The sequence below is a fragment of the Felis catus genome, chromosome A1 (genome assembly GCF_018350175.1).
Source record: "Felis catus isolate Fca126 chromosome A1, F.catus_Fca126_mat1.0, whole genome shotgun sequence".
Classification (NCBI taxonomy): Eukaryota; Metazoa; Chordata; class Mammalia; order Carnivora; family Felidae; genus Felis; species Felis catus.
Genome location: NC_058368.1, coordinates 211,479,033 through 211,498,868, shown reverse-complemented (window position 1 = coordinate 211,498,868; position 19,836 = coordinate 211,479,033). Strand labels below are relative to the sequence as shown.

General features: G+C 40.9%; 1 protein-coding gene across 6 annotated transcripts in view; it reads left to right on the top strand.

Annotated features, from left to right (window-relative positions):
* Window positions 1-19,836, top strand: part of RAI14 (retinoic acid induced 14) — a 146,530-nt gene that overhangs the window by 112,457 nt on the left and 14,237 nt on the right. For 5 of the 6 annotated variants that reach the window (XM_045038211.1, XM_023239127.2, XM_019812093.3 and 2 more), the window contains 8 exons: window positions 7,522-7,586; window positions 11,377-11,434; window positions 12,167-12,237; window positions 14,713-14,819; window positions 15,500-15,678; window positions 15,935-15,963; window positions 17,033-17,119; window positions 18,086-18,172. In XM_045038211.1, the coding sequence (XP_044894146.1) occupies window positions 7,522-7,586; window positions 11,377-11,434; window positions 12,167-12,237; window positions 14,713-14,819; window positions 15,500-15,678; window positions 15,935-15,963; window positions 17,033-17,119; window positions 18,086-18,172 (683 nt within the window). The remainder of the gene's footprint in view (window positions 1-7,521; window positions 7,587-11,376; window positions 11,435-12,166; window positions 12,238-14,712; window positions 14,820-15,499; window positions 15,679-15,934; window positions 15,964-17,032; window positions 17,120-18,085; window positions 18,173-19,836) is intronic. The other variant, XM_019812095.3, reaches the window with a different exon arrangement.

Genomic DNA, 19,836 nt, shown 5'->3' with positions numbered 1-19,836 from the left:
ATGACACATTGGGGAGAGTCTGTGTTTCCTACCAGAGCCCTAACTCCTGACACCAGAGCCTGGTAAAGTGTCGGGCCTTGAGGCCCGGACACCCCAGTGTGGTGCCAACTTGCTAGCCAACTGAGACGAGGAGGGGACACTGCAAATTACTCCAGCCTGCTTCTTTGCGCCTGGCAGTGGGAACTGCCACAGTCCATCCTTTTTTTTTTTTTTTTTAATGTTTATTTTTGAGAGAGAGAGAGAGAGAGAGAGACAAGGAGTGTGAGCAGGGAGGGGCAGAGAGAGAGGGAGACAGAATCCAAAGCAGGCTCCAGGCTCTGAGCTGTCAGCACAGAGCCCGACACGAGGGTCGAACCCACGAGCTATGAGATCATGACCTGAGCCGCAGTCGGACACCCAACCGACTAAGCCACCCAGGCGCCCCCATCTGTTTTTTTTAATGTTTATTTACTTTTGAGAGGGAGAGTGTAGCGGGGGAAGGGCAGAGAGAGGGGGACAGAGGATCTGAAATGGGCTCCGTGCTCAGCAGAGAGCCGATGAGGGGTTTGAACTCCTGAACCGCAAGATCATGACCTGAACTGAAGTCGGCCACTCACCTGACTGAACCACCCAGGCATCCCTCCATTTAAAATATATATATGTATGTATATATATAAATTGGTGGACTCCACGGCACTTATGGGCCCAGAACATTGTCCAAATGTACGATGAGTTGAAAATGTCTCAGAGCCACCAGTCACTTCCCTCCCCGCTAACATTTTCGGCAATGAGGGTACACTGTGGTGTCTGGACTGATTGTTTTCCTTTTGTCTGAATGAGGCGCCAACTTCTCATGATTTCTTAAAAGCATGCAAAGAGAATGTAGGAACGAAGGAAGAGGCTTCAAGGAAAATGTGCATGGAAATGTTGATTGTGTTATCTAGACCAGTGCTTCTCAGACTCTTTCCCATCATAACAAACAAGGTAAATATGATGGCTTTTACTGCCGATGCTTCTGTCCTTGTTGCTACATCACCTACCCCTTTCTTCTTCTCTCAAGAAAGCAGAGCAGAATCCATCAGTCACCATGCCTCACCTTAATGTGATCATCATTAGTCCAAAACATTTTTTATGGTGGTTAAGGGATGAATTAAATGGCTCAGCTTTTAGAGGTGTTGTCTTTTCAATAAACCTACTTAAATATTGACACGTTGTTACTGAGGAACGGTCCTCTTCAAAAATCACTGACAACTGGTACAAAAATCTGTGACCATAAATCATACTACCGTGTAGAATTTTCAGAAAAACAAAAACAAAGCCTGCTTTCAAAATATACACTGACCCTTTTTATTAGTTGTATCCACCAAGCATATAGGATGGTCAAATCGGTATAATTTCCCACTTTTTAAACTAGGGACTAGATTTAAGTTATAAAAGCAGAGCGTTTTTAGCATCTATTTTTTAACAACTATCTTTCCCTATGAAATATTTGGAAGTCTGACCAGAGAATTTTTATGGCTGCTTTACAAGCAACTTATGAGCAAAGCACTGTCAGAGGATAGGGCCTTGGTATAGTTTCAATACGACAACAATCACATCATTTTCGATGGTCTTTGAGGCTTCCACAAGACGGTCAGTGTGGGCATCTCCACACCCAGGGCACAGTGAGAGCTCGCTGCGTTTGGCTCCTCGATTATCATGATTATTGCTACTTTACCCACATCACCTTATCACCTTTATTATCTTTTACACATGAGGCTTTTGAAAAGGTTTCACATCTTTATTTATTATTTTTTAATTTTTCTTAATGTTTACTTTTGAGAGAGAGACAGAATACGAGTGGGGGAGGGGCAGAGGGAGGGAGGCACAGAAACTGAAGCAGGCTCCAGGCTCTGAGCTGTCAGCACAGCCCAGTGCGGGGCTTGAACCCACGAACTGTGAGATCATGACCTGAGCTGAAGTCCAGGGCTTAACCGACTGAGCCACCCAGGCACCCTTATTATTATTATTATTATTATTTTTTTTTTTTTTTTTTTTTTTTTTTTTTTACAATCACCAAGCCAACAGCTCTCGTTGTACAAATCAGAAGAAGAAAGCCCAAAGACTGGTAGAAGCTCATAACAGGTTTTTGGTTTTGAGGGTTTTCCCCCTTCCTTAATCACCTGTTTGCCAGGCAATACCAGTATATAGTGGTCACATGGGAAAGTTGGCTTCTAAGCTCACTGTGTCATCTCTGAACTGGACCTACGTTATTTGTCTAACATCCTTTCATTGTTGTGTTTGCTCTTGTTCTTCACCGATGTAAGAATTGGCATTTCTGGCTGCTTTTTTAGAAAACACTCCTCCCAGACAAACAGTAAAATTGACTTCTAGGCTTTTTTTTTTTTTTGGAGGGTGGGGAGTGGTGGTGCCTGCATTTAGCACCCTGGAGTATGAGACGGGATTAAACAGAAGCATTAACGGAAGATTGAAGAAGACCAAAGAATCTTCTGTTTTTACCAATATGCTTCTACAAAGCATTGGCTTTCACACACCCTTGATTAGTGAGTGTATACATTTGATGCAATGTGACAGGATACCATAATAAGAGTGGCTTCAACAAATAGAATTTTCTGTCAGTTGAAAGTCCCAAATTGGTATGGCAGCTTGGCTCCACACCGTGAGGGATTCAGACTCCGCCATCCAGGGTGTTGCTGTGGTCCTAATAGCCCAAGATGGCTTCCTTGGGATCTGCATCTCAGCAGCAGCCAGGGGCAGGGCAAGTATGGCCCATGAGTGACACACACTCAGACCTCACAGCACAGAGTGGGATCTGGGGCCACACTGAGCTTTACGGGAAGCTGGGAATTCTGGGCAGCAATTTGTCCAGTTAAAAATGCTGAAGGTTTTGCTGTAGAAGCAAGTAGAAACAGAGATTGGAGGAGAATGTGCACTTTGTATTTCACACCCATTTTTTAAATTTTCTCTCATCCCTTTGCACACTTAACCTTCCTAATACAACATCTTTTCTCATAGAAGAGGGACTTAGGAGAGCGAGAACTGAGGTACGGAAACATCATAATGCATAGTCCTCAGAACGGAATGCTTGAGAACCCTGACTTTTCTCTCTGCGGTTTCCAAGGACTGGTTTAGTTTTTGTTTGGATTTCAAGGTGGACTTCCATTCCATTATGCCCCTAATCCCACTCGAATTTGATGCCATGTAAAGATATGAAAGGTAATATTCATCTTAAAACTCAGATACTTTGACAATGGGTCATTTAAACTGTAAATTATAGCCAATAAAACGTATTTCCTATTTTCATTTCGGATAAAGAAAAAACGATCGTATGAGTTTCGCACTTGCTGTTGACTCGTGTATAGGCAGTAAGAAGGGTCAGCCATATGCAATGATCAGCATAACATGGGTGTGAAAATATTTCAGGTGATATACACACATGCAAAAAAAGCCTTTTAATTCCTTAAAGAACACTATACACATATATACTGGGGAGACTAAGGGTAATTCCATAACTATTTAGTTGTTACAGTAGTGGTTACTAATACGGCTTTCATTCTTGGGTCTTCTCCTGGGGTTATAACAAGGTAAACAGACTTGTGCTTCAGTGATGAAAATTTGATGAAAAGAAAATGAGGATTACTAAGGATAATGGTGTTTAAATATGTTTAAAATCGTTGGGGCGCCTGGTTGGCGCAGTCGGTTAAGCGTCCGACTTCAGCCAGGTCACGATCTCGCAGTCCGTGAGTTCGAGCCCCGCGTCAGGCTCTGGGCTGATGACTCGGAGCCTGGAGCCTGTTTCCGATTCTGTGTCTCCCTCTCTCTCTGCCCCTCCCCCGTTCATGCTCTGTCTCTCTCTGTCCCAAAAATAAATAAAAAACATTGAAAAAAAAATTTTTAAAAAAATAAAAAAAAATCGTAAATAAGAACCAAATTTATACTTCTATTGTTTAAATATAGTCAGCATTCTGAAACTCTGATTTCTAAGAAAATGTTTTAAATCTTATGTAGTTGAATGTTGTTTAATTCTCTTTATTTTTCTAAATGTTTTTATATTTGGATCTAAAACTGCAATTTTTCAGACTTCACCCTTTGGTATTTGTTAGCCCTGTATGTGTCTTCTGACTTGTTTTCAGATTTTTTCACATATACTTGAAGAGTACATCAGTAATTCCTCTATTAAATTAGCTGATTCTTCTCCATTTTCTCCAGTGATCTTAAAGAATTGAATAAATGGTTATTGTCTGAGGTAGTTTGGGGGAAAGTGTTCCATGGCTAGAATGTCTGGGCATCCTTTGTATTTTTTATTTTTATTTTTTTAAAGTAACCTCAAGTAAGGCTTGAACTCATGATGCCAAGATCAAGAGTCACATGCTCTACTGACTGAGCCAGCCAGGCACCCCTGAGCCATCCTTTTTAGACTCCCTTTCTTTTTTTTTTTTTTTTTAAAGCTTTTTCTAATGTTTTTTTTTTTATAGTTCATTTATTTATTTTGAGCGAGAGAGAGCACACGCATGCAAACTTGAGTAGGAGAGGGTCAGAGACAGAATCCCAAGCAGGCTCCCCAAAGTCAGCGTGGAGCCCACGAGGGGCTCTAACTCATGAACCATGAGATCATGACCTGAGCCGACCTCAGATGCCTAACTGACTGAGCCACCCAGGTGCCCCTAGACTCTCTTTCAACAATAGGTTTCTTACACTACCTGTTATAGCCCACAACCCTTGACATAAATAACACTGGTCTTTTTACTCACAGGCAAAGTTCTGCTGGAATGCACTTGAATTAGAGTTGCCATGTTATTTGAATTGTTTCCTGATATTCCAGACAGATCCATAGCTGAATGGGGGCCAGACTTATGCACTGTCTCATTACACTGAGATTCTGCCACTAATACAATGTATTCTCTCCAGAAAATTTTTGCTTTTGGAAAGAGAATTTTGTGTTAACATTAACAGTAAGAGACATCTCACTTCGGTGTAATGTCCAGGGCATGACACATTATTTGGGTTTTGAGAATGTTTTAATTGAAAATACTGTTGTGCTCCCGGTTCAGGAAAACATAGCTCAGGGCCAGGGAATAAAAGAATTGTGTTTCTTTAGAAACACGGCACTTACTTCCAGGTATGAGTAGAACACTTGGAATGAAATGAAACCCTATTGTTTATTTTCTGCTGGGTTGTTTAAATCTCCCTACCATCTCGTCTTTGGAGAATTGTGTCTTTTTCCAATGGGTGCTCTTTACGTAGAACAGCTTTTGTCCACAGCAGAGACAAAAAGCTAATGCATTGTATACATGACATAAACAGTCTTCTACTTACAATCAGGATGGCTTCCAAAAGTTCATCTGCAAGGCATTTGTTTAAAACTGAAAACGTGTTTGTCCTTAGAAACACTGGTACAGATGATGCTTGGGGGCCGGGCTAGCGCACCAAAGCCTATTTAATGCATCCTGTAACCGAACTGATACTATTATGCATTATACATCCCGGAAAGAGGAGGGTCTCAGGAAGTTAAAGGAGGAAGGAGAAGAGAAGATATTTGTCTTCCTACTTCCAAGGGCCTTACTTCCGACCTTCTTCATCCTCATCCGTTTGGGAGGGGTTCCTGCCTCTGTGTTCTGCTTCACCTAAACAACCCCCCCTCACGCATACCCTTAAAATCCTTCAGTGCAGCTGGTCTCAGAAAAGAAGGAGTCTGATCTTTTGACCTTACACATGCTTTTGTGCAGCTTACTGTGATCCTAAAATCCTCTAATTTTTAAATATGGTATTTCCTAGCTGTATGATTCTCTAATAATTAAAGGTTCCCAGTCCATGTTACAGATTGAAGACTATTTGAAAAAGGAGAAATGATATTTGGAGACTGGACCACCATATGAAAGAAATTGTTTCTGTAAGCCAGTGGTTCTCAACTGGGGTGATTTTGCCCCCAGGGGATATTTGGCAATGTCTGGAGACATTTCCGATCATCACAAATGGACATGTAAAGGGTAGAGGCCAGAGGTACAGCTTAATAACCTAAAATGCATAGGACAACCTCCCTTCCCTCAACGTACACACACAGACACACACACTCACGGCTTAAAATGTCGATAGCACCCAGACTGAAACCATGCTTGAAGCATGTCCCAACGTATGGGTTGTTTACGGGTATGACATTCGGCACATCTCGGCCGAAAAGTTTGGGAAACGGAGGATTTAAGAGTTTACCATGTGCTCTGGGTTGGCTGGCAGGGGCAGCTTTGGTCCTCTGCCCCTAAACCTCCTCCCCAGACCTTTGAAATGAGCATACCCTCTAATTCAAATTAACAAGTGTGTAGTAAGAGCCTATGATGCATCATCAGTGCTGGACTAGGGACACAGCAGGGAATGAGACAGAACTTCCTGTCCTCAGTGAGTTCATATTCTAGTGGGGAAAGAAAAACGAGCTCCATAAATTGTGTGTGTGTGTGTGTGTGTGTGTGTGTGTGTGTGTGTGTGTGTGTGTATTGTGTGTGTGTATTGTGTATGTGTATTGTGTAGAGTGGGGTAGGGTGGAAAGGAGTGTGGGAAGGTGCTCAGTGCTATGAAGAGCAGGAATGAAGCAGGGATTGAAGATTAAAAGGGCGGCGGAGGAATGGGAATTTTAAAAGGGGAGGTCAGGGCAGACCTCCTTCACAAGGCACTCTTTCAGTTGCCTCTGAGGTGAGGGAGCAAGCTGTGTGGTGATCCTGGAGGAAGAGAATCCAGGCTAAGCGCAGGGTCCAGCGAGGTGGTGAGGGGCCTCAGATGGGAGCCTCCTGGGCTGGTAGCCATACCTTCTGCCCAGAAGCTGCCCCCAAACCCCTCTTCCTTAGAAATCCTCTAGGCCCGTTAGGCTGTGGAGAGAGTTGGGTACAGCACTAGGATTTCCTAAAGCTGACTGCTGAAACATCAGAGTGCGTTATGTTAGGGTCATATTCTCTGAAGGGAACGTAAAGAAATGCGACTTTAGTAGTGTATTATTGTTTTCACCACTCTTTTCCTTCTTCCACATAAGGACTTTGAATATCTGAAAACTCCAGGTAGTTTCCGTGCAGGGGCTGGAGGACATTTGGAGGAGAGGGAAATGAAAAGCCAAAACTAGGGATTTAAGTGATGGGTGTTTAGGATGTTCTCAGCTGGTGTACAGGTGGCCTTTCCTGGGTTCCTGGGCCTGTGGTAGTCGTAGCCTGGTGTGGCTGGGGTGGATGCAGGACGTTTGGCATGCATGGGGACCGCTGAAAGCAGAACCGAGCTGTGTATCATGAGTCACCTGCCAGCTTTGAGCTCAGAGTTTAATAGCACCCCAAGAGAAGGGCACTTGGAGTAGACCCTGAATATTATGCAGTGGGCAGGATGCTCTGTGTCCTCTGCTCGTTTGTCACACTGAACTTTACAGATAAGAAGCTGAGACCTTACCAAGAGTAACAATTCTGCCTTTGTTGGAGAACAGTTTATTTCCTCATAGTTGTCTTTGTCACAGAGATAAGAAAGGGATTTAAAATGTGTGGCCTCTTTTTCCAAGATTTTTTTTAATCCATTTAGGACACAGTGCCTTGCACCTCGCAGCCAAGAACAGCCACCACGAATGCATCAGGAAGCTCCTTCAGGTAAAATGGAACAACTTAAAATTATAAATTTTTAAAATTATGTCATCTTTTAAATTTAACAGTAACTGTATCTGTGAAAGAATAACACACACACACACACACACACACACACACACACACACACACTCCCTTAAATACCATCCCAGAACCTGGGTTTCCTAAGAAGCATCACAATTTAAATGACAGCCAAGGAAAAGATTATTTCCATAGCAATGGCACTGATAGGGAAGAAGATCCTCATCAGAATTTGGAGTGTCTTCCTGGGATACAGCCTTTTTCTTGCCTTTATCAGCTCCTTGCGTCCTTTTCTGAGAGACTTGTAGCCTTTACATTATCAGTTTAAAAACTGTTTTTCATGCGATTGGAGATCCTTGCAATATAGGATCTCCAGTATCCTAATAGCTTTTCTTTCAGTCATTGGTAGAACACAACTCTTTTTGAGAAACAAAATTTCAACCTTTATTTCCTTGTGTGTAACTTTAAATGTGTCTTTAGTTCTTAGTTTTTTGCCGAGGTTCTTGGTTTTATTCCCCTTTATAATTTGAAGCGAACTCCCTGGTTTGATAACCTGGCCAGTTTATAATGATCGCTTAGGGGGACAACATCTGTAAATCTTGAAAGATGAATATTTAATGAAAGCCCAGTAGCGGCCCATATTGTAACATCCAGCCATTGCCAGTCAGCGTGCAAGCTGGTTGTTTTCAGGAACAGCACAGAGCCATAAAATATGTGTTTGGAGTGCTATCTCTTCTGTTGAGCTGTTGTCTCAGCCTTCACAGGCACTGTGAGGGACCCAGCATCTTGCTTTAATTTGGCTCTGCGATTCTAATGCAGAAATGTGGTCACATTCTTCAACTTGTCCTGCTCTGTTGGTCACACAGCTTCTTGTCTTGCGTTATGTGACGCAAGCTGCCACCAGTGCCAGGAATGCAAACCTTAACAGGCCTTTGAAGTGAAATTCAAGAAAAATAGATCAACATCTGTGATTATTATTATTTTTATTATTATTATGAGGCTCCTCTCTGAGAACAATTAAAGTAGAACTTCCCTGCTTTCTCTGAGGCCCGGCACCTTGAATAAATGACAATCATGGACTTGCCCAAGTGCACTGCCTCCATACCCTTGGTCTTGCCTTAATTTTTTTTTTTAACTTATTTGTATCTTAAATCTCTGTTCTCATTCTGGCTTGGCTATCCAGGCTTTGCATCTGGCTCTGATTTTCAGGAAGAATGAACTTGACAGGCTGGAAATCCTCATGGGCAAGGACCAGATATTCTAGCCTCTAATGTAATTTTATATCTGGTTATGCAAATGGATTGGTTTTTCTCTGGAATCTTTGAAGCCTTTAAACACTTCCTTGTGCTATTCTAAAATTAGGCCAAAGCATGGTAAGTCGTAACTTGATCTCCGTTCCTCTTACCACTGAAGGGCAGACAGACATTTCACTCTTAACATTGCCTGTTCTTGCCTCTAACTTGCAGACTTGCTGTTCTTCTTTCTGAATAGTTGTTAAAACCTGAGGCTTTGAATTTTTTTTTAATGTTTATTTGTGAGACAGAGCATGAGCAGGGGAGGGGCAGAGAGAGAGGGAGACAGAATCCGAAGCAGGCTCCAGGCTCTGAGCTGTCAGCACAGAGCCCGACACGAGGCTCGAACTCACAAACTGTGAGATCGTGACCTGAGCTAAAGTCGGTCGCTCAACCTACTGAGCCACCCAGGCGCTCCTAAAACCTTGAGGCTCTGATGTCCTCCTAATGGGTCGCTTTCCTTGGGTCCTGGACCTCTCCAACCAGTTCTTCGCTTCTGTCTTGGCATCCTCTGCCCTCTGTGATGTGACCCTTGTTGCCTCCCGCCCTCCCTCACTCTCTGCACTGGATCCTTTCTCTGAGCTCTCTAGGCCTTTGCTCTTACTATCTGTCTGCTGGAGATTCTTCTCTTCTCCAGTGGCTACCGTTTTAAAGTTTGCCTCCTCAAGGCAGTGAGCGCAAACAGACCCTTGTGAGATTCTTCAAATTCAAATGAACTCTCCTCTTCCCCTGATAGCCCACTAGTCCCCCCCCCCCCACTTTTAACAAGTGCTTCCTGGACACCGTGCCCTGTGTCCGGCATTGAGTATATTTTCACAAGCAGAGCATCCCTTATCCTGATGAAGCTTGCAATCTTGTAAACAAGTCCCCAAATGCATGTTACAAATTGCACCACATCAAGAAGAAAACTGACCAAGTACTGAGAGAGATGGGTGTGGGGTGAACGATCAGGGAAGGGCTCGTGGAGGAGGTGATATTTAAGCCGAGAACTTTGGAAAGAGCCAAGGGGAAAGCATTCCAAGCAGACAGAAGAGCAAGTACAGAGGGCCTCGGGTAGGAAAGGCACTGGTCAGGGAGGAAAGAAAGCCTGGGGCTGAGTGAGCGTGGAGGAGAAAGAAGGGCATGGAGTGCAGGCCTGTGTGTCATGGCAGGCAGGCCATAAGTCCTCTGAGCGCAGCATGGAACTGTGGAGGGCTTTTAAGGAAGGACTGGTATTCACAGTTTTAAAAGATCACTCTAGTTGTATAGAGAATAGAGGCGAGAGCAGAGCTGTGGAGCCCGCCAGGAGGCTGCCCCAGCTGTCTGCATGAGAAGATGCTGGCCTAGACTGGGTGGTGTAATGGGGAAAGAAAGAGTAGACCAGGTATGTTTAGGTCACAGAATTGGCAGGACATGGTGGTGAATTAGATGGCGGAAGAGGAGGAGGAGAAGTTAAAGGTGACTCAGTGGAAGTTTAGGACGGTTGCATTTGAGGTGCTTACATCAGAGCAGAAGTGTGAAAAGGCAGCGGTTATCAAGCCAGGCGCTCGGAGATGACGTTGCGTACAGCTGAGAACATATGCTCTAGCCCAGCGCATCTGGGTTTGAATCCTGGCTCTGCCATGTCCTGTGACTTGAGCAAATTATCACCTTCTCTGTATCTCAGTTTCCCCATCGGAAGATGGGAGTGATAATAGTGTCTAGCATTATCAGGAGCCTTAAAACAATGAAGAGTGCCCAGTGCGTAATAGCTAATATGTACTTAGGTGTGTTATTGCGAAGGTACACATTTGAGTCTTTAGCCTTTAGATGACATTTCAAGCTACGGGCATGAATGAGATTACCAAGAAGGAGAGCACCGAGGAACCCCAACATTCTGTGTTTGGCTTACGGAGGGGGAGTGGCCTGAGCAGTAGTGGGAACACCAGGCTAGTATGGGCTCTAGGAGCTAAGTGGAAGGACTGTTTGGAGAAGGGGGTGGATTGCGGTAAGAGGAGGACACAGATGTTTGTTGTCGTGGGAAACACGAAGGTTATTGGTGACTGTGGGGCCATCTCTGTGGAGTCTGGAGAACAGCACGCAACTGCAGTGGGTTTGGAAACGAGTGGGAAGCAAGGCAGCATGGATCGCACGTGGGCAGTTCTTTACAGGAACTTGGTTTTGTGAAGGGGGACTAGAGGATTAGGCAGGAAATGTGGGGGGAAAGACGGGACCAAGATGAGAACGCCTGGAGCGTATCTGTCAGCTGCCGGTGATGGGATGCTAGTGTGAGAGGGAGGACAGGACGGCCAATGCAGCCAAGAGGCGACCTTTTGCCTGGGTCCCGATTACTTGGAGAAGAGCTCCCCTCCCCATGGGAGACTGTAGGTCCTGGAGCACAGCCATTGGGGCCTATTCATATTTATTCTCTTCCTGATAAGACACATCACAACCTTGCAGGAAAAGGATGAACTCAACAGAGCGGAATGTTTATTATGTGTATTTATTTATTTTTTGTCTTCTAGTCAAAATGCCCAGCCGGAAGTGTGGACAGCTCTGGGAAAACAGCTTTACATTATGCAGGTGACTTTCATTCTCTTACTGATCCTTCTGCCATAAGAAATACTCAGTTATCCTTTTCCCCTTTCAAGCCATTTTCTTTACCATTTTATTTCTGAGGCTGTTGTCTGTCATCATTCCTGGAATTTCTGTCTCCCTCAGTTTGCAAAATGTGTAGGGTTTTATCAGGGAACACATCTAAAATTCATCAGTTGCCTGCCAAACTGTAAAAATTGCCATGGTTATTATATTTTAATTAATGTAAGTTTCTTGTTTAAGCTAAGAGATTTTCATAAGCATTTAGAGATTTCATGTAATATGTGATACAGATTTTTTTGATTTGGGGATCAAAAGAAACTCCCATTTTATTTCTCAGTGTTCTGTTTTACTATCTTGTCATTATCTGTCACACGGCTCCCAAGTAACAAAACGTCAACACCGAGCTCAGGGAGTGATGAGATTTATAAATTTCTATTAGTGCTAGCTGGGGCAAAGCTAAGTCCTACAAAATGCCAAACCAAATATTTGCACAAAGGCAACTGGCAGACAGTGGCTCTAGGTCTGGAAATTAACATTGAAATGTAACACTAATTCGGAGCACTTTACTTAACCTTCCGGATACGACTTCTCTTCAGTGCAGCTAGTATAACATAGCAAACTGGGTGGAACACGAACTTCTCTGTCCTGGGTGCGTGTGATGCCCCTGCTGGTCAGAGCCCCTGTGTGACGGGCTGTGTCTTTGTTTCCTTCCCTCAGCGGCACAGGGCTGCCTTCAAGCTGTGCAGGCTCTTTGCGAGCACAAAAGCCCCATAAACCTCAAGGATTTGGTAAGTATCCGGCAGCTGCTAGATGTGGAGATGCACACTGGCGTCTAGAGCGCTGTGGGCTACCTCTGCGAGTCACTAAGACGTTTAGAGACCTCAGCATTTGGCGAAAGTCTAATGCGTTTCAACCTAGATCCTCTTCTGCAAAACGGATCCAAGTATTATCTCTATTGGTCTCTGAATTTAATGACACATTGAGAAGACATTTTGTGACATGCACTTCCTGATGTGTACATTTGTTTCTCAGGTCATCTGCCATCAACCTAAATGTATTAATAAGGCTTAATTTCTTGACTTTTAGAAGAAATAAGTCTAAATAGAAGTTCTGTCATTTCTGTTAACTTCCCGTGTATCATCTTGGGTACTCCTGGTTAGGATTTCCCAACTCTGAAAACCACTTCTAGCCTGTTTAACCTTGCTGGGCTACTCTGAGAATAAATTTACATGCCAGTCACTCCTGGCTGCAAGTTTAAATCTCCTGCCATAGCATAGAAATTATATGCTATGCATGCATTATACCTAATGGGAATATTGTTATGTGAGTGTATAGAATTGTAGATAAATTCCTACTCCCTGAATCTCAGTAGTTCATAACCAGAAAGTATTATAACTTCGCAGAGATAATTTTTTAGAAATGTGTCTGAAATTCTATTTTAAAAGGAGACTTAATCTTTAAGCAGCAATTGTATTTTTCAAAATAATTGGACATATTGTAATTTATTTTTTTTCCTTTGCCTACTTGAATACATCTACCTTAAAAGTTACTATTAACTGCATTTGGAAGGTATGTTCCAAGGAATAAGCAGAATACAAGCTTCTCTTGAAGCTTTTGTATCATTTGAGTTAGGACCCCTTCACCCTAAGATTGTGGAAATAGTCACCTATGTATTCTTCTAGTATTTTTTCACGTTTTTTCTGTTGTAATGTTTACATTCTTCATCACCTTACATGGTTTGTGTATGAGTTGGGATCTCATTTTCTTATTTTATTTTACTTTATTTTTATTTTTATTCCAGTGTAATAAACGTACAGTGTTATATTAGCTTCAGGTATATAACATAGTGATTCAACATCATTTAAAAAAAATTTTTTAATGTTTATTTATTTTTGAGAGGGAGCAAGACAGAGCATGAGCAGGGGAGGGGCAGAGAGAGAGGGAGACACAGAATCCAAAGCAGGCTCCAGACCCTGAGCTGTCAGCACAAAGCCTGATGCAGGGCTTGAGCTCATGAACCACGAGATCATGACCTGAGCTGAAGTCAGATGCTTAACTGAATGATCCACCCAGGTGCCCCTCTACAGCACTGTTTTAAAGGATTGCCAATTGTCATATTAAATGATTCTTTCCATTGATCTTTATCTAGTCATGTGCCAAGAATAGGCAAACTCTTAATGTTCCATTCTGGTACTTGTAAGGTTATGAAAGCATGTACTTTGCAAGGGAATAGTAGAATGGATGGTAGGATGCGTGTAGTTTGCTTGGAAGAAGCTGCTTGGAGGGCAGCAGACCAACTGCTGCCCTGTGGAAACAAGTCCTCCTGTTCTTCAAAGCCATCCCCCAGTAAACATGATATGCTTGCCTGGAGCCTTTACATACTTGATGTTCCACTCTCTGTCATGTCGCTGCCAGACTGAGGGTTGGTCACTGAAGGGAAAAAGCAGCCCATGAGGCTGAGGTTCCTGAGAAAAAGCTAAGAGTCAGTGCAATTCCTTAAGAAGAGGTCTGTTGAACTACTAGGTGTTTATCCAAAGGATACAAAAGTGCTGATTGGAAGGGGCACATGCACCCCAATGTTTATAGCAGCATTATCAACAGTAGCCAAATTATGGAAAGAGCCTAAATGCCCATCTACTGATGAATGGATAAAGAAGATTGGTGTGTGTGTGTGTGTGTGTGTGTGTGTGTGTGTGTGTGTGTGTGTGTGTTGGAATATTACTCGGTGATCAAAAAGAATGAAACCTTGCCATTTGCAGCAACATGGATGGAGCCAGAGTGTGTTATGCTGAGAGAAGTAAGTCAGAGAAAGACAAGTATGATATGATTTCATTCATGTGGAATTTAAGAAGCACAACAGATGAACATAGGGGAAGGGAAGGAAAAATAAGATAGAAACAGAGAGGCAAACCATAAGAAACTCTCTTAAATACAGAGAACAGTCTGAGGGGTGCTGGAGGGGAGTAGGTGGGGGGATGGGCTAAGTGGGTGATGGGCATTAAGGAGGGCACTTGTTGGGGGTGAGCACTGGGTGTTATATGGAAGTGATGAATCACTGGGTTCTCCTGAAACCAATACTACACTGTATGTTAATTAACTTGAATTTAAATAAAAAAAAAAGTGCTGTGCTGAGATGTCATGGCAGCCCTATTGGGACACAAACTGTCATGGTGGCAGGACAGTTCAGGAATAAAATGTACAAAGAACAAGGCAATTCTGGCATTTAGGATCGTAGTTAAAATCAATCTACATTTGTCTCCTAGGATGGGAATATACCACTGCTTCTTGCAGTACAAAGTGGCCACAGTGAGGTCTGTCGCTTTCTCCTGGATCATGGAGCAGACGTAAATTCCAGGGACAAAAATGGAAGGTACCACCAAAATAGAAATCATGGGATTTCAGTGATATCTACATTCTGGGAGCCTCAAAATATTACAGCTATATTTTAGATCATTTGTAATAAAGTGTTTTTAATTTTTTCATTTTCTGCCTGTTTTTTTTTTTTTAAGTTAGCCCTATACCCACCATGGGGCTCGAACTCATGCCTCTGAGATCAGGAGTCACACGCTCTACTGACTGAGCCAGCCAGACACCCCTTCTGCCTCTTTTGATAATCGAGAATCTGTTTGATGTAAAAAAAATTTCCCCTAGACCTCTGTGATGCAATTATTAAATACTGAAGTGACTAGGCCATTTTCAATGGCTTTTCATGCAAAATTAAACATATTGGCTGCTTTAAAAAATAGTCCTAATGATGTATAGGTACTTTAAAATGCTTGAGGTGAAAGGTGCCATCATATTATGATTGGTGCCAATCATATTAAATTCCATCATATTTAGAAGATTATGTTTGACCTTATATGGTTTAATGTTTTGATTTAATCTGAAGTTAAAAAAACACCCCTAGTTTCATCTCACTAGCAGTCCATTAAGTGTATATATTTAACTGTACTTCATCTTTCTTTCCTTGTTTTCAGGATAAGTGATTTCTCAGAAAAGTGTTTCCCCATTTTGGTTGTATTAATTTGGTATCTCCTTTTTTTTCTTTAGAACTGCTCTCATGCTAGCCTGTGAGATCAGCAGCTCTAATATTGTGGAAGCCTTAATTAAAAAGGGTGCAGACCTAAACCTTGTAGATTCTCTTGGACACAATGCCTTACATTATTCCAAACTCTCAGAAAATGCAGGAATTCAAAGCCTTCTATTATCAAAAATCTCTCAGGATTCTGGTATGTGAAAGAAAATAGTCAGTGTTGTTTTAAATTTATCCACTCCATTTTCCCCAAAGGGTAAAGGAATGTGCACAATATGATCTATTTTATTATTCTTTTAAACATATTCTTGAAGAAAAATGTAGTGTTAAATACTGTGTTTGTTGTGTGTATGGGTGTGAGTGTGCGTGTGTGTATCTCCCACCCAAAGTAGATGTGAGTCATGGTTCTTACCTTTATTTATTTATTTTTTTCCCCACTTTTTCCTCTATAGATTCAAAGACACCAACAAAACCAAAGCAGGTATTTATCTTTGGGGGAGAGAATTTTTTTTGGCCATCATAGCTTGTGGGAATTTGAAAATGTTCTGATTAAACCACTCTGCTCCACTAGAAAAGTGATAAAAACTATGTTGAAAATGCTTAAGGAGTAAAATATCTTTAGAATAGATGATTCATTGTTAGAAGGTGGTAACTGTTTTCTTAATGGTTTACCCTGTTTCCAAAGCATGTGACTTTAAACTTGCTACTTATATATTCATCTTTTTCGGAAATGTACTAATATTTTCTGTTGTGAAAATGTGTGGTTAGCTCTGCGAAGGAACAACAACAATATTTTAAATGCTTGTGTATCCCATGGATTATAGACCTCTATCCATGAGAGTGTTAGATATTTAATGAATATAAGAGGGTTAGCTTTTCCTTTCATTTTAATTGGAACTTTTATAAAATGTTGTTAGAGTTCTAGATAGAAATTGAGAAGATTGCCCTATTATTTTGGAGTTTTTTCCTAAAAACATTGTCACCATTGTTTACTTTTTTGATGAGATGTATAGTTGGCGGTTACATTTATTTACTTACACATCAAAGGTTTTGAAAAATTATCATAGACAGGAAATAGCCAATACTGAATTTATTAGGTACTAACTGTGTCACTTATTTATCCATAACCTTCAGAGAAGACGTTTCCGCTTGCCCCCATATTGACATTCTTTTTAAAAAGGAGTGGAAGTAATGCAAAGGTGGAGGAAATACCACTGCTTTGCATTAAGATGGCTAGACTATCATTGTATTCTGGGTTCTAAACTGGGGCAGGCAGCTCCCCATCCTCTACTTTCCCAATTCTCTACACCAACTTAATCTGGTTTTGTCTTGTGTTTTTTATTTTCTGGCTATTAAAGCATGGGCTGCTGGAAGAAAACTTGAAGCATGCATATTACTTATTTTTATGTTGGTAGCAGATGTCAGATCTTATTGAAGTAAGAAATGCATGAACTGTTGAGGTTTTTCTCATTTGTTTGATGAAGCTGTTTGTTCAGACTTTACTAACCGAACTAACCCACCTCCATTCTTTGGACTGTGATAACTTCCAGCATGATCAAGTCTCTAAAATAAGCTCAGAAAGAAGTGGAACTCCAAAAAAACGCAAAGCTCCACCACCTCCTATCAGTCCTACCCAGGTAAAAACAAAAGTAAACCAACGTTGAACAAACATATGACAACAACAAGAAAAAGCCATGATTTTGTCATTTTATCTTTAGGCCAAAATGAAACGTTTAGAATTGACTCTTAAATGCACATTTAAAATTTTCTTTACTGGTTTTAAATTACAGATAATGTCATGAAAGATTTTGATTATTATTATGTAAATAATGTTGATTCTTATTTAATAGTGCAAGGCTGGGGAATTGAACAGGATCTTTTTTTTAAAGCCTCCAGGAAAAAAAAAAAAAAGAAAGAAAGAAAAGAAAAGAAAAAAGAAAAGAAAAAAGGAAAGGAAAGAAAAGGAAAGAAAGAAAAGAAAGAAAGAGCCTGAAGGAAATTTCTCAAAATCTTAGAACAGAAACTTTTTCCTTAAGTGAAGCTCAGTCTACTTTTAGTAGCTCACATGAACAGCTCAAGTGAAGGCGGGGAGAATGGGTAGCTGGTGAGGCAGTTAATTGAAAATGAATTTTAGCTGGTTTCTCAAAATTCTGTTCAAATATATTTGCCTTTCTAATTACATTGAAGGTTGGCTAATATTAAAAGCAGCTTTCATTTCTGAGCTTATAGTGACTATTGCATATAGGAGGAAGCTCGAATGTCTATGAAATCTCTCAAATAGTTGAGAGGAATATCTCCTCTGATAAGTTATGTTAAATATGTTAGCATATTCATCAATAATATTCCCAACATGCCACAGAAGTTTTATAGATTTTGAAAATTGCTTCCAGTAAATATAGGAAGAAAGTTAGTTATACTCTGCAAACTTCCAAAAAGTACTTGAGGTGCCATATTAATAGAAGATACCCTTGGATTAAGTGAAACTAAGGATGGTTACGGTTAGATTTATTTGCATTGGTTAAATAGGCTAATCCTTTGCACTGGAGAAGAAAAGTCTTTGAAGAAACGTTCTTTATCTGTGATTTTCATTTTGTTTTTTTAAGTTGAGTGATGTGTCTTCCCCAAGATCAATAACTTCAACGCCACTTTCGGGAAAGGAATCCGTGTTCTTTGCTGAACCACCCTTCAAGGTATTTCCTGTCTGTGTTCAATTTATTTTGAATTTTAAGATACATAATAGACATGATTTAAGTGGTACAACATCGGACAAAACAGAATAGACTTCCCAGTGATTGATTGACAACCTTTTCATCACGAAGCACCCCTCATTCATTTCTTCTGGCATGGACTCCACACAAAAAAAGTAGAATGAATAGATTACATTCTGTAAGTAATACCTAATTTTCTTGATTTTAAAAACAGGGACAAAGATAAGAACTTAACTGATAACCAATCTTCTTACTAAATCGAGTTGATATAATGCCCATCAAAAAGAAAGAAATGAGGATTGTTCTCTGGTGTCTTACTGACAAGTAATTGTATATTTGTAATTAAACTTTTCCTGACTATAAAGCTAATATGCATTAATTTTAGAAAATCCTTTCTACCTAATTCTCTAGATTTCTTGTTGGAAGGTATTTTAGGAACTGGGAGGATATTTTCATTTACTGTCTGTTTACCTAACCATCACTAGGAAATTATGCTTGGAAAGAAAATAAAATTTCTAATTGTTAAAATGAAATTGCAGTGGAATAATTGTATACTTCTTTCCCCCATCTAAGAATTACTGAAGATAAATTACTTTTTTTTTTAAGTTTATTTATTTTGAGAGAGACAGAGATAGTGTGTGTGGGAGAGGGGCAGAGAGAGGGAGAGAGAGGATCCCAAGTAGGCTTCGCCCTGCCAGTGCAGAGCCCCATGCAGGGCTTGAACTCACAAAACTGTGAGATCATGACATAAGCCAGAACCAAGAGTCAGGTGTTTGACTGAGCCACCCAGCAGCCCCAAAATAAATTGTTTTTTAACTTGGATGTACAGTGATCTGAAAAAGATTCCGTCAACCTAACATTTCCCACACTTTAACTAGATTTTATTAATAAATTCTTAATATGAATACCTAAATGAGGAAAGGAAAGGAAGTTATACCTTTACAATTAGTACCCTAAAGTCTTCTAATATGATTATGGCTCAAAGGATGCAGTGCATTCCAGAGAAGAATAAATTACAATTTTCAGCAATAGAGTATAAAAATCCTTTCATTTCTTTTTAAAAAAATCTCAAAAAGATAAAAAGTGACACCATTTAGAATGGCTAAAGTTTAAGAAGTGTATTTTTACATGGTGGTGATGATGTGGAGGAACTAGAATTATCATACTCTGTTGGTAGGAATGTGAAGTGGCAAAACTACTTTGGAAAACTGACAGTTTCTTTAAACGTTCAGCACACACCTAACATGTGATCTAGCCATCCACTCACTGATGTTTTTACAAGAGAAATGAAAACTTATGTCTCAAAAAATTGTATACACAAAAGTTTGCAGAAGCTTTATTCACATATCCCCAAACTGGAAACAATCCAAATGTCCTTCGTAAGCAGCATCATGGGTGAATCTGAAAATCATCAGGCTGAGTGAAAAAAGCCCGACACATATTCATACCCATGACAGTCCATTTATAGGAATTCTAGCAAATGCAAAAAGGAGAGTGGAGGTTACCCGGGGATAGGGTGGGCAGGTATTGGCTGTGAGGAAGCATGCAGAATCTTGTAGACCTAAAGGACACCTTCTGTATCTTGGTTATCGTGGTGGTTCCATGAGTGTGTATCTGTCAAAACTCAACCTGTAAACTTTAAATGG